At 46.3% G+C, this 14,843-nt stretch overlaps 1 protein-coding gene across 1 annotated transcript in view; it reads left to right on the forward strand.

Annotated features, from left to right (window-relative positions):
* The window catches only part of FAM171A1 (family with sequence similarity 171 member A1), a 160,225-nt gene that overhangs the window by 106,088 nt on the left and 39,294 nt on the right, over nucleotides 1-14,843 (forward strand). Inside the window, exon 4 of the mRNA XM_003257677.2 lies at nucleotides 10,430-10,588. Within this exon, the coding sequence (XP_003257725.2) occupies nucleotides 10,430-10,588 (159 nt within the window). The remainder of the gene's footprint in view (nucleotides 1-10,429; nucleotides 10,589-14,843) is intronic.

The following is a 14,843-nucleotide window of genomic DNA, read 5'->3' on the forward strand; positions in this document are numbered from 1 at the left end:
AGCTAAGAAAAGTACAGTACAGTACACACGCAAACACACACACACACACACACACACACACACGAGTACTTGAACAGCTCTTTCTCTCTCTGAGGAGCAAGAAGCATGAGCATATTATAAATCAGCCCCAGGAGGAAGCCATTGAGGTAGTTTTCATTATGGTTAATTTTATCACTGCCTCCTGTACATAACCAGAAACTGGCTACACCTTTTTATAATCTCATTTCCATGCCAGCTTTTTAAAATTACAAACTTTTGTTAACGTTTAAATGTGTCCTGCTTCATGAGCTTCATCATGTTTAATTGTATGATTCCTTGTCTCTGTCGAATTGAGACATAGCAATGATAATAACGTATCATTTTGTTTCCTGTTTTCCCACTAGTTGGAAGGAAAGCCATATGTAGCTAAATAAAGGTGGTCCTTACTACCATGTAGATAAATAAACGGTAGTCTTTACTACCTTGTAGATAAATAAATGGTGGTCTTTACTACTATTTACTTAATGCAGTTCTTTCTTTTCTTTTTTTTAAGAGACAGGGCCCCACTGTCACCCAGGCTGGAATTCAGTGACCGGATCTCAGCTCACTGCACCCTCTGCTTCCCCGGCTCAAGTGATCCTCCCACCTTAGCCTCCCAAGTGGCTGGGACTACAGTGCATACCACCACACCCGACTAATTTTTATTTTTTATTTTTTTTTTAGAAACAGGGTTTCACCATGTGGCCCAGGTTAGTCTCAAGTTCCTAGGCTCAAGCTATCTGCCCACCTTGCCCTCCCAAAGTGCTGAGATGCCCAATGCCGTTATTGTCTATAAAACTAATACAATACTGAATTTATAAATGATATATTAAAATTATGTTCTCAAACTGGTCACATTTAGTTGCATTTTTTTAATTGATTCAGAGGAGAAAAAAAATAAATTATTGCCTGCTCAGACATGCAAGCCACCATGCCTGGCCAGTTTTTTTGTATTTTAAAAGTGAGGAAAGTAATGGTGTAGCATGTTATTTTCGACATTGTTTTATAAAGCCTGGGCCAGGCACAGTGGCTTATACCTATAATCCCAGCACTTTAGGAGGCCAAGGTCAAGGCACTTTGGTAAGATCACTTGAGCCCAGGAGTTCAAGCCCAGCCTGGGCAACATAGCAAGACCCCAAAAATATTTAAAGATTAGCCAGGTGTGGTGTTGTGTGCCTACAGTCCCAGCTACTCTAGAGGTTGAAGTGGGAGAATCTCTTGAGCCAGGAGTTCAAGGTTGCAGTAAGCCATGATTGTGCCAGTGCACCCCAGCCTGGGCAACAGAGCAAGACTCTGTCTCAAATAAATAGGTAGTTTTGTTGGTAGGTAGGTAGGTAGATGGATGGTTAGATGGACAGATGGACAGACGGATGGACGGACGGACAGACGGACAGCCAGACAGATAGATAGATGGATAGATAGATTAAATGGATAGAAGATAGATAGACAGAAGATAGATGAGATAAATGTATAGATAGATGATAGATTAGATAGATGATTGATAGATTAGATGGATAGATGATAGATAGATAGATAGATAGATAGATAGATAGATAGATAGATAGATAGGATAGATGGATAGATGATTGATAGATGCATAGATAGATAGGCAAGCAGACAGCCAGGACTGTCTTAGGATAACAGGATGGTGAGGGACATGGTCAGAAGACTCACGTATTCTCTGCAGTGTTAGATGATGCCTCAGTAATAGGTCAACAAGAGGGATTTTCCCCCACATAGGCTATATCTGGAAATGCGCTCAGCGTCACAAAACACTGGCAAATTGTTTCCAAACTTGTCTGTGAGATGATAAGAGTATGGAAAGAGAGAATACTCATAAATTATAAGAATTATTTTCTTGGAGAGTGTTTTGTCCTTTGCTGAAGATCACATTCCCATCAAAATCTTGTGGGGAGGGGTTTGGTGGTAAATCCATAAATTAAATCTCAGATTATTTCTGGTAAGGGATGAATGGAGAGGCTGGCATTGCTCGAATGCCAGAGACGAGACTGGGGAAGCCAGCCTGCAGCTCTGGCTCCCGGAGCCTCTAGGAGGCCCTCACGCTGTCTCAGAAAGAACGACTCAGAGTGTGATGAGAGTAAATAAGAAGATACAGACAAGATGCCCCCAGCTACCCATGGGCACTGTCATCAGGCCGACTGGCACCACCCAGGTCAGTGGTCTCCATCCTCTGCTGGGCTCCTCATGTTTCCCAGATGGTCCTTTTCCTGTTCCCCTGGCAGCTGCTGCAGGAAGCTTTTCCCAGCACACTCCATATGCCCCTCCCCCGACCTGCATGCCGTCCTCCTAGCAGGGCCCCAGCGGCTGGCTTCACAGGGAAAGCAGGCTGTCAGGGAAGCATGCCTTCCCGAGTGGTCTTCCTCCTGCCCCCTTTCCTAAGAGGACATGGCGGTGTCCTCCTGCAGTTTCTCTGCCCCACCATGAACCCCTTCTCATTCTCACTGGAGCCCATTCCTTATCACCTCCTCTCACACCTCCCTCCATTTATGCTGAGTCTTTCATCTCTTCTAGTTCTTTCTCAGCTCTCAAAATCACTGAAGGCTTTGCCATTCAAAGCAAAACCCTTCTTAAGCCCTATTTCTCCTTCAAGTCACAATCTTCTCCCGAACCTTGGAGATACCTCCCCTTGCCATGCACATGTCTTTAAACTCCCTTTTATGCTGCCTCACATGATTCCTTAGAAATCCCTCTTGCTGAGCTCAGCAGAGCTAGAGTTACATGACCTAGTGACCACTTCTTCCTAACTTCCCCGTGGCTTCACCACCTTACCTGGTCCTGCCTTCCTGGATGTCTTCATCCTTTCTCTGGTCCTCTCTCTATTCATTGCTTCTCAATCTCCTTCAAGGGTTCTTCCTGCTCTGCCTATCTCTTATTTCAAAAATAGCTTTCCACTCCAGCTGCCTTTTCTGTGAGGACCCCCAGAGCTGCTGTCTTTATTTGGAACTTTATCGTTTCTTACTTGAATAATTTCATAGCAGCCTCCTGCCTGATCGCTCTGACATCAGACTCTCTGCAGCCACGGCCATACTCCACCTGCTGTCAGAATTGGGCAGAAACAAATCGGAATCTTTCACTTCCATGCCAGTAACTCCCACTCACTCTCCCCTGCAGGCCCACGCAAGTCCAAAGTCATTGATTCGTTGATTCATTGGCAGGGTCTTACTCTGTTGCATGGTCTGGAGTGCAGTAGTGGAATCATAACTCACCGTAGCCTCAAACTCCCAGGCTCAAATGATTCTCTTGCCTGTGCCTCTGGAGTAGCTCAGACTTCAGGCATGTGCCACCACACCCAGCTGATTTTTCATATTTTTTGTAGAGACGAGGTCTGACTGTGTTGCCCAGGCTACTCTCAGACTCCTGGCCTCAAGCGTTCCTCCTGCCTCAGTCTCCTAAAACACTGGGAGTACAAGGATAAGCCACCACACTCAGCCCCAAACTCTTGATCGGGACTTACCAAGTCCCTCCTAAGTCTCTCCCTCTGTCCCTGGACCCCACGTCGCTCACAGAGAGTTCCTTCACTTCCCCACACATGCTAGATTTTCTTTATCTGTGCCCCTTCATAGATGCTGTCACTTCTCCTCTGCCTCTCAACCTTCAAGACACAGTTCACAAATCCCAGCCCGGGAACTTTTTTTCTCCTGGGCAGCTGGCCACTCTCTCTCTTGAAGTTTATCTTGTACTTTCATCATTACCCTTTTATTCTAGCACTTAAAACACTATGATAATCAAGCCATTTCCATGACTGCCTTCTCGACCCTTTTCTGTTTTAGAGTAATGAATGTTATTGATGTTTTAGGGAGTTAAACATGTAAGAAAAGAAGGATGATGTGATAAACTCATCAAGAGGTGATGAAAGCTCTAGGAAGAGAGTTCCTTGACTCTGATTCAGGGAAGAAGAGAAAGTACCATTATCCCCAAGATTACTGGCTCAAGTCTTCACTGATCCATTTAAGTAGGCTAAATGGTGTCTCAGAAAAGAGCCCCAGGGCAGAAAACAGAAAACCTCTGCAACCCTCCGGCTTTAGTTTTCTTTCCTCTCAGGTGGCAACCCTTGGTTTTCTTTAAAGTTCATCTTCTGAAATTGACTCGGAAATCTTCATCCCACCCTCCAAAAACTTACTATCAGCATTCTTTTTAAGCTTCTTTGTTCATATGATAGGTCGGGAGAGGAATAGAGATTCAGATAGAGAGAGACAGTGTAAGACACAGAAAGAGACAAAGAGAGAAATGCCTTCTCCTCTCTTGAGTTCCGTGAATACAAAGGCTTTCCCCGCTCCTCTTTGCAGTTGTAGACCCATTGCAGGGAGATTCTCCGCACCAGTTGTCTGGATTTTGTGAAGGTGCTCAGGATATATAGTGCAGTGGTTCAGAATTGGGGGTGATTTTGCCCCCCCCACCCCGAGACATTCAGTGAGGTCTGGAGATATTTTGGGGGCTTCTACAGACATCTAGTGGGTAGAGGTCAGGGATGCAATTAAACATGCTGCAATGTATGGGACACCCCCAAACAGAGAACCACCTGGCCCAAAATGTAAATGGTGCTGAAATGGAGGACCCCTGATCTAGTTGGAATGGAGACAGAGCATTACTGGAACATAGTGAGTTGCCAGGTTTAACTCATCTTCACATAAGTACCATTCAGCACCAACTGTATACAGAACATAGTGCCATGCATTTCACGGAATGCCTGGTTTAAGGCACTTCAGTCTATAATGGGAAGAGGAAATGGGAAAGCAGTGTTTATCCGGGAGACACTGTTAGACACCATCCATTAGTGTTCTGAGCCAACATCACAACAGCCATATTATGAGACAGGCATGATTCATACCCATTTTAAAGATACCCTGAAGCCCAAATCACTCAACTATAAGGTGGTAGAGGAAAGATTTAAACCTGGAGCTAAGTGATTCCACCACCCATGTTCTCATGATGCTCTTGATTAGGCAGATGAACAAATATACAAATAATTATGATACAGGACATAGTAAGAGCAGTGCTACAAGAGAGATGCAAATAGAGCTTAGAGCTTAGGGTGGGATTAACAAAGACTACATAGAAGAGGTGGCTTTTGACATGCGTTTTGGATGAGCTGTAGGATGAGGGGAAGAAGTTTCAGACATGGAGATGCTCAAATGTATACACACAGGGAGGCCAGGCGTGGTGGCTCACACCTGTAATCCCAGCAGTGTGGAAGGCTGTGGCGGGCAGATGACTTGAGCCCAGGAGTTTGAGACCAGACTGGGCAACATGGAAACCTCACCTGTACAAAAAAATATAAAAATTAGCCAGGTGTGGTGGCATGTGCCTGTAGTCCCAGCTACCTGGTAGGCTGAGGTAGGAAGATCACTTGAGCCCAGGAGGTCAAGGCTGCAGTGAACTGTGATGGCATCATTGTACTCCAGCCTGGGTGACAGAGCAAGACCCTGTCTCAAAACAAAAAAAAAAAAAAAAAAGAAAGAATCAGACTTAGTCATGCAGTCCTATTTGGCCAGAGGATGAGAATTGGTTGGCAGTCAGTAGAGCATCTGTTTTGAGGTAGGCATGGTGTGATAGGAAGGGTTACAGAGTTAGAATTAAAATAATTCCTTTCTACCTCTTACAAGCAGAATGATTTCGGGCAAGTCACTTACCTCTTTGAGCTGTAGTTCGTTATCCATAAAGAAAGGAAAGGGTTCGTTCTTCACAGGGTTGTTGTAAATATTAAATAACATATTTTTATTTATGCACTTTGTAAATTCTAAAGCACTGATCTATGCCTCTCAGAGAAGAGGTGTAGTTGTAGTCTGGGTCTATATTGGTCTATTCATTTTTGTTGTTGTTTTTGTCATCATTGTTAATTTGGTAAGTGGAAGAGATCCATTGATGGTTTCTGGGCAGGGAAAGGACATGATTAGAGTAGTATCTTTGAACAGTCACAATGTCAGTAGATGAAAAGGGAGTGAGGCTGAAGCAGACAGCCTGGATAGGAGGCTTTCACAATAGTTGAGGTGAGAGGTAGTCTAAGGTAACATATGCTGTTGGATGCAAAAAGGGAGAGAAGTATGATACAAGAAATTTGGTAAGGGAAGATTGGCCAGTCTTGGCACTTGAGTGAACATGCAGGATGATAGATAGGGAGAATGATGATGGTGACCTAAAATCAAAACTGGGTGTTGGGGAGACTGGAATATTGTTAGGTGAGAGAGAAGGTAGATGATGATTTTAGAGTGACAGATGGGCATCTGGGTAGAAGTGTCTGGAAGGCAGGGGAAAATCCAGGCATGGAGCTTAGAAAAGAATCCAAGGCTGGAGTGGATGGTACCAGCCAAGGCAGTGGCAGTGAAAGGGAACCCACAGGGAGCGCGCAGAGCACAGAAATGGCAGAGGCGATGGGTGGTAGCCCTCTGGGAGCTGTTTCATCCAGAGATTGGACAAGAAAGGAAAGACTTGCAAAGGAAACAGCAGGCAGACACTGGAGAGAACCAGACAGGACCGTGAATCCCAAGGAGGAAGGGGATCGTGGGCAAGAGGGGCGAACAGTGTCAACCATTGTGAAGAGGTCGACGAGGATGGAGGCTGAGCTGTGGTCATGGGGTTTATGAATCATACAGTTGATGTCTCTAAGGGCAGCATGCGTTGTGGGTAGAAGCCACATCACTGGAGCTTGGTGGAAGGACAGAAGGCATTCACTTATGGGGATAACAGAGTTAAAGTAATGTTTGCTTGTTATTGTTCTAGACTGGGGAAAAAAATCAGTGTTTTTGTTGGTTGGGGAGGAAAAGCCTATAGAGAAAGAGATTGCTGACGAAGGCAGAAACAGACAGTTGAGTCAAGTCTTGCAATGAATAAGCAAAAGTTAAATTAGAGGCTTGGATTGACCTTGGAGGTGGTTAGGGGCAGAAGAGAAGAGGGAAGAACAGATTTTGAAATGCAGAGTTGGGAGGCTGAGGCAGGTGGATCACCTGAGGTCAGGAGATCGAGACCAGCCTGGCCAACATGGTGAACCCTCGTCTCTACTAAAAATACAAAAATTAGCCAGGTGTGGTGGTGGGCACCTGTAATCCCAGCTACTCAGGAGGCTGAGGCAGGAGAATTGCTTGAACCCAGGAGGCAGAGTTGCAGTAAGTCAAGATCACGCCACTGCACTCCAGCCTGGGCAACAGAGCGGGACTCTCTCTGAGAAAAAAAAAAAGAAAAAGAGAAAAGAAAGAAATGCAGCAAGAGGAAGCAGGGACCCCTGTATTTTCAGGAGAGCAGGGTCTGAGTATTTTGGGGATGGGGATGGAACCCTACAGGCTTATCCACTGCCTACCCTGCCACCCCCTCCCAATCATATTCCTTTCTGAAGTGTGGAACTATTTAGCGGCTTTAGTACACGGAGGCAGGCTTAAGAATATAACCGCTCCCCCAACCCCATGCATACCCTCTTTCGATTTTATTTGTGCTGTGGCTCAGAATAGCTTGCACCCTTAAATTCCTCACATGCTGCTTCAGTCCTTTTCATCACCATAGGTGTTGCCTGTGCTTTGTGGTGGGATGTTTAGCCCCTCATGGATGGTACCCATGTCGTGCCAGTCCCAGGGTGTGTCAGATAAGCTGCACTGGCCATATCCTTTCCGTGAGGATCTGCCCCAGCATAGCCTGCTACATACCCCCAGGCCCCAGCCCCAGCAGATAGACCCTGGATGTCTGGCCAGGGACCAAATTCTCCTGCACAAGTGGGGAGAGAGGTGGAGCAGAGGCAGGGAAGGGAGAGAGATGTGTTGCCCACCCAAATGCATGTAACACTTGATCTGCTCGAGAAGGCATGAGAAGCAGAGAATCAGTGGGAGACACCAGGGCCCTGAGAGCTGGGGAGAGCAGCCTGGGTTTCTTGTTCGCTGGGTCCCAGGCCAGTCCCCGTAAGTCCTGGCTGCGTATCCTGGGCCCATTCCCAGGCTCCCCTTGTCTTTCAGCAACCCTCAGTCCAGTCAGAGGAGGTTTCTGTGCCCCACTGCCCTCACACAGGTCTCTGCCAGCCCATCTCACAGGGGCTCCTCCTAAGGCCTGGAGGGATGCACTTTTCCTTCCCTGTTCTCGGGTCACCAGCCCAGCTTCTGCCTCTGCCCGGACCCTCACGAGGACAGGCTCCCTCTTTGCTCGATCACATGTAGACTCGCCGTTCTTGTTCTCTTCCTATTAGCAGAGTGCTTTACTTTTCCACCATGTGAGACCCAGGCTTCTACACAGGGGCTTGTTCATTGAATACTATCAGCAGCATTATTTAGCTGGAAAACCAGTAGAGAACATATATTTCCTGATCATTGAAAAAAAATACCAGAAGCAATGAATGTTGTTACATCATCCGGAGTGAGGAGATGAGAAAGAATGCTGGCTTTGACCTTCCATCCTGGAGGACAGCGTGGAAAGGGAGAAGAAAAGCAAGCTGTGCGCCATGTGTGTCGGCAAGGGGGAGAAGGGACCAGAAATAGACTGCCCCCGGCAGGACACAGAGCACTTGTGGGACACCCGAGGAATTTGAACTCTCCACAGACCAAGGAGGTGGCAGGAATAAGTCGTCGGTATTCTGTAACATCAAGGGAAAATAAGACCAGACTAAGAAGAATACAATAATGTTAAAATACCCAGATCTCCAGAGGCTGGTGTGTCACTGTGGGTTTGTTTTAGGGATGAAGAAAGGGAATTGGTGGTCTGGAGCTAGACTAATGTCTGTGTCTGTTTAGTTTCAGCAGAGATGACCGGAGTTAGATAGGACTCTCATGATTTTGGACACCTGCTCGCTGGGCTCTAAACCTGGGCCTGGATTTCACAGAGTGGAGAACCAGCCCCCGGAGAAGTCTAGCTGGTAGTTTTTAGAAGGAAGAGGGAGCCTTGTGACTCCCTGCCAGTTAGGCAGTATGTAGCCAAGACAGGCTGCCCCAGACATAAGTCCTTCGGGCCTCAGTGGCTTCACCTTTAAGAAGAGAGACTTGGACTAGTGGATTCTTGGAGGTCTAAAACTCCCTTATTCTAGAACACATCTAGACAGGCTTCTTTACTCCTTACAAGTTCTTTGATCCAGAGTTAAAAGGAACCCTGGAGTGGAGATAAAGCCCACCAGCTCTGGGCGGGGCTGTTGAAGCAGGACAGCAGGGGTTCGGGAGAAGGAACCCTCAGTGGAGCACAGGTGGAATGTGGTCTGCCTCAAGCCTGGGGTTGGATCTACAGTTTTTCTCTTAACAATGCTTTTGCCAGGTTTGCACAAAATTACCTCGCACCTTTACATCTTGTGAATATCACCGCAGCATTAGGTAAAAACAAGTTCAGGTTTTATGATTAAAACAACATCTGGGCCAGGTGCAGTGGCTCACACCTGTAATCCCAACACTTTTGAGAGGCTGAGGCAGGTGGATCACCTGAAGTCAGGAGTTCGAGACCAGCCTGGCCAACATGATGAAACCCTGCCTCTACTAAAAATACAAAAATTAGCTGGGTGTGGTGGTGGGCGCCTGTAATCCTAGCTACTTGGGAGACTGAGGCACGGGAATCACTTGAACGGGAGGCAGAGGTTGCAGGGAGTCAAGATCACACCACTGCACTCCAGCCTGGGTGACAAGAGCAAAACTCCATCTCAAAAAAAAAAAAAGAAAAAAAAAAGAAAAGAAAAGAAAAAGAAAATTTGGAGCAAAGTTAAGCTGCAGGTGACGGCACAACACAACTGTCTAGGGCCTGTCAGCCCAACCCGTCCTCCTACACAAAGGAGTTGAGTTTGGTGAAGAAGCATCATTTTGCATCATTTCAAAAGTCTCATCATAAATTCTGTGACATAATCCATCACAAGTAGGAAGCACGCCTCCAGAATAGACTGGATGATGACGAATGGCAGCTCCCACAGAAAGAGAAGATTCATTGCCACTGGGGTATTGTTTGCAATTCTTTTCAAGGTTGCACAGTCAATTCCCTTGCCCTCCTTCAATTTTGTTCATGGCATTAAACCAGATTTTTCCAGGGAGATTAAAGACGGGTTTGCAGTGGTATCAAAGAGTATCTCTTACACTGTTTGCATAAAGAGATTAATTGTCATCTACTTGTTTCATTTACATGGAGTTTCCCAAAATGCTACCCAGATCCACAGGCAAATGCTGGGCAGTGACAAGACTGCTTGCACATAGAACTTGGAAAAAGCTTTTTGTTAAAAACCTAAATAACATCCTGTGTCAAAACAAATGTGACAATGAGCTATTATTTCTCTCCCCATAATAGCATGTTGTCACATCTCTGCGTCCTGCATGAATGGGGGAAGGGAGGCCTTGTGAGAGGGAGCAGGGTGGGGGAGGCCTGCTGAAACCTTAGAGAGGCACTTCCTGGTTTTGCATTTTCTAAAAACAGAAACTGCTCCTGGGGGAGGTAACTCAGAGGTTAATCTCTGCAGGTGCCCGGCCACAGCCTCGTGTTCATTTCCAGAGAAGGGCTCTGAGGTTGCCTGAGAACACCAGCTACAGTGACCTGACCGCGTTTCTCACGGCCGCCAGCTCCCCTTCGGAGGTGGACAGTTTTCCTTATTTGCGAGGATTAGACGGAAATGGAACAGGTAATTAGAGTCTTTTCTCTTTTCAGTGGGAGTTTCTGTGTTTTAGTCTTTACGCGTGGATTTTAGGTATGATTGGGAGTTTTAGCACTATGTGGGAGAAAGGCACTGAAGTTGCAGAAGGGAATTCTTGGTACAAGTTCAAGTGCATTGAAACTGTGTTACATCGGTACAAGCCCTGCAGAATTACATGTTAGCACATTAGTCTCCTTGAGCTCTTCTGCTGTTACCAATTGCCTTAAACACCTTCTCTGAGCTCTCCTTTGGTGGACTAAATATATTCAATTCAGAGAAATTCTTATTGAAATTGCAATTTTTTTTTAAGTATAAGATCAGACTTAGGGTTTTTGGCCCAGCTGCCCTCTGCCTTGTCCCACGTGCCCCCATCTGAGAGGGTTGCCTGTGGGTGGGTGGGGCTGGTAGACACGTACCACCCCATCAACCTATGCTGCAGCCAGGAGGGGAAGAGGTGGTGCTTGGTCCAACTCAGAGACAGCCATACCTTGGCTCCGTGCCCCACCAGCATGGGGACCACTTAGGATGGGGAGCCTCCGCCCTCTGCCATCTGTGTCCACCCAGCTCTTTCCCACATCGTTTCTTTCTCTGCACTTACTCTCTCTGCCCTCAACTGGGCATAGAGTGGCCAGGCTTTGAATTTGCTTTAGAATCCGCCCTCTCCTTGCGGGTCTCTAAGTCAGCTGGGTCAGTACCACTATTCTGGCATGCTACAGCTAAAAGATCAGAGAAACTAAAAGCCATCCCCCAGAAAATGTGATAATTCCTTATCGGAGAAAGACCCAAGACGGGTACCTTCCACCTCTGTTTGTGTCCAACTGCACCATTTTCTGGACCCCTTCACACTGGAATGGTCCCCAGTCCTCCTGGTGGAAGAGGTGTCAGGATTCTGGAGTCCTGAATTATTTTCTTGTCTACTCCACTTTCCTTTCCCCCACACTTTAGACTAATCACAGCAGTAAAATTTTAAATCAAAGGCTGTTCTGAGTTCCATTCTTCTAGGAGAGTAACTTACTGCATTTCCCAGGGATACTTGGATTGAATTTCACTTAATTTTCCAGTACTTTACATAAACTGATTATTCTGAAAAAGCTTTTAAACCTGAAACATTTGATCCATTTTGTAGCATGTTAATAACTTTTTGGTTATACATAAAAGCAACCTGGTGATTTGTTACTCATTTTTTCTTCTGTTTTCCAAAACATTTCTTCTTTAATTTTTGTGTGTTGATGAAGATGTGATTAACATGTCAGTAAATACGTCAGTACTTTGTCATCAGAAAGATGGCATAGCAGTCATCTTAAGTAAACATCATTAGGAAAAAAATGTTGACTATTACTTGAAATGTGCCGGTCTGGGAGAAAAGTCTTGTTTTGGGGAGCATGAAGAAGTGGTTTAAGGCTGGGTGTGGTGGCTCATGCCTGTAATCCCAGCACTTTGGGAGGCCGAGGTGGATGGATCATTTGAGGTCAGAAGTTTGAGACCAGCCTGGCCAACATGACGAAACGCTGCGTCTACTAAAAATACAAAAATTAGCTGGGCGTGGTGGCAGGTGCCTGTAGTCCCAGCTACTCGGGAAGCTGAGGCAGGAGAATTGCTTGAACCCAGGAGGTGGAGGTTGCAGTGAGCCAAGATTGTGCCACTGCACTCTAGCCTGAGCAACAGATCTAAACTCTGTCTCAAAAGGAAAAAAAAATGTTTTAAAATATCATAACCAGCATCCGGCCTCCCGGACAAAATGGCGCACGACCCACAAAACCCTAACTTGGAGGGACAGCCTCCGTGCTCGGGACTCATTAATTTTTTTCTGTGCTCCACTTCCAGTAGCTCTTGAATAAATTATGCAGTCTGAGAAAATGGGGGAAAAAGAACACAAAGACACAGAACTATTGATTTTAGAGGAGCTTGTTTTATTTTAAAATCATTCCGTGATTTCAAAGGGAAGAGAGGTCTTTGCAAGGTGGCATGAAATTTCTCTTCCACGGAAAGAATGGATGACTTGACCTAGAAATGACTAGGCTTTCTCGGAGACCTAGCAGCGAAGGCATCCACCCATAGTGAACTCACACGCGCCCTCGGGGACTTGGAACCTGGGCTCCCTTGAGCACAGACACCTCAGTAACTCACCAGCTCCATGGCGGCCCCCGGGGTCAGTTTGCACACAGCTTGTCTTTTGCCCACAGTCACTTACCTCCTGTTTTACTAAAGGCATCTAAGAGCTCACAGCCTAAAGAGGGCACACCTGAACCAGACGTGTCTTTGGGAGATGACACAAGTTCATCTCCCGAAGATGAAGGAAATGACTGAGTCATAACCAGAGTTCAGTGAAGGTGGATGGAAACAGAGAGGCTGCAGAAGAGACTGGAAAGGGCTCCGAAAGGCTGTTTTCTGGGGGTACCATGAAGGCTGTGTTGTTTGGTTTAGAGGGTGGATCCAGAGTTGTAAGTGGAGAAGCATCTTCTCTTTCTAGCTCCTGGGGGCCCCCTCCTCTCACCAGAGAGCATGGCACTCTTCCCCCAGCTGCTGAGAAAGCACAGAATGTTCCGTGGTGTTCCCAAGGGTTTTTTACAAAAATTGCTTTCACTAATAACTCCAGGAAGACAGAGAGGAGTCAATAAAATGACAGATGCAGACTTTTCGTGCAATTCCAAAAAGTTGGTAGAATGTAGAGCCCAACAGAACCTTAGATGTCAGCTGAGCAGAACCTGTCACGTGACAAGTGACCAGGTAGATGGCCCAAGGTGTACAGCTCCTCTCCTCGCTTGGGCCAGTGGTGTTCCGCCCCGCAACACGATCCTGCTGCATTTGCCTGACACCTGCTTGTCTTTATGGAGACTTAAAGGGAGCCAGGCAACATCCAGATGGAACGGGAAGGAAAACCACTTTCTATATAAAACTCAGTATTTTGTGTAAAATTGGAGTTTCATAACAAAGAGAAGGAAAATAGTTTAGCCCTTCAAAATGTGAATTGTTGCAGAATAGGCCGGGCGCGATGGCTCACGCCTGTAATCCCAGCACTTTGGGAGGCTGAGGCGGGTGGATCACTGGGAGGTCAGGAGTTCAAGACCAGCCTGACCAACCTCATCTCTACTAAAAATACAAAAAAAAAAGAAAAAAAAATTAGCAAGGCATGGTGGCATGTGCCTGTTGTCCCAGCTACTCAGGAGGCTGAGGCAGGAAAATTGCTTGAACTGAGAAGGCGGAGGCTGCAGTGAGCCAAGATTGCTCCACTGCACTCCACCCTGGGTGACAGAGCAAGACTCTGTCTCAAAAAAAAAAAAAAAAAATTGTTGCAGAATAAACAACATAGGGGCGTAGAGGGAGAGTCATTGGGAAGGTATAGAGAAGCAGGCATTTAATGAAGCCCTGAGGGAGGAAGGAGACCTCAGGAAGGCAGATATAATTCCCCACAATGTCTTAAGACAGCTAGAGGACATTAAAGGGACATGAAATCCCATGAACCTAATGCACATTGCTGTCCATTAAGCTGCTTGTTTCTGCAGTGCTCTACTTACTTCTGAATGTTTCAAGCTGACTGTACTTATTTCCATAGATGCAGGAAGGCATCTAGTCTACCCTCCTTAGTTTTGAAGGTAAGAGAAACAGACCCCAGAGGAATGAAGTCACTTTCGGAGGTGGCATAGGCAGTGAGTGGTAGATCTGGTACTGGGACTCTGTCTTCCTGGGCTAGGAATGTGCAGGAAGGGAGAGTTGAAAGGTGATGAGGGAGGAGAAGGGAGACACCATTTCTAGGGCTTTTCTACTCTATCTACCAACTTCTTGCTACCTACCTACTTGGACATCCTGACTAGAGTTTGATGAAAGAAAACAGCAATCCCTGATGGAAAACATTATCTCTCAGTTGTTTATACAGTCTAGTAAGTTATTTAATGTCTCTATAGTTTCTCTTTTGTTGTTTTGTTTTGACAGGGTCTCACTCTGTCACCCAGGCTGGATTGCAGTGGTGTGATCATAGCTCACTGCAGCCTTCACTTCCCAGGCTCAAGTGATCCTCCCACTTCAGCCTCCTGAGTAGCTGGAACTGTAGGCATGCACCACCATGCCCAGCTAATTTTTTGTATTTTTTTGTGGAAATGGGGTTTCACTATGTTGCCCAAGCTGTTCTTGAACTCCTGGGCTCAAGCAACCCGCCTCAGCCTCCCAAAGTGCCAGGATTACAGGCATGCGCCACCGCGCCTGGCCAGCATTTCTGTAGCTGTAAGTTCCATCTTCTCGAGAGGGC

The sequence above is a fragment of the Nomascus leucogenys genome, chromosome 9 (assembly GCF_006542625.1).
Source record: "Nomascus leucogenys isolate Asia chromosome 9, Asia_NLE_v1, whole genome shotgun sequence".
NCBI classification, from domain to species: domain Eukaryota; kingdom Metazoa; phylum Chordata; class Mammalia; order Primates; family Hylobatidae; genus Nomascus; species Nomascus leucogenys.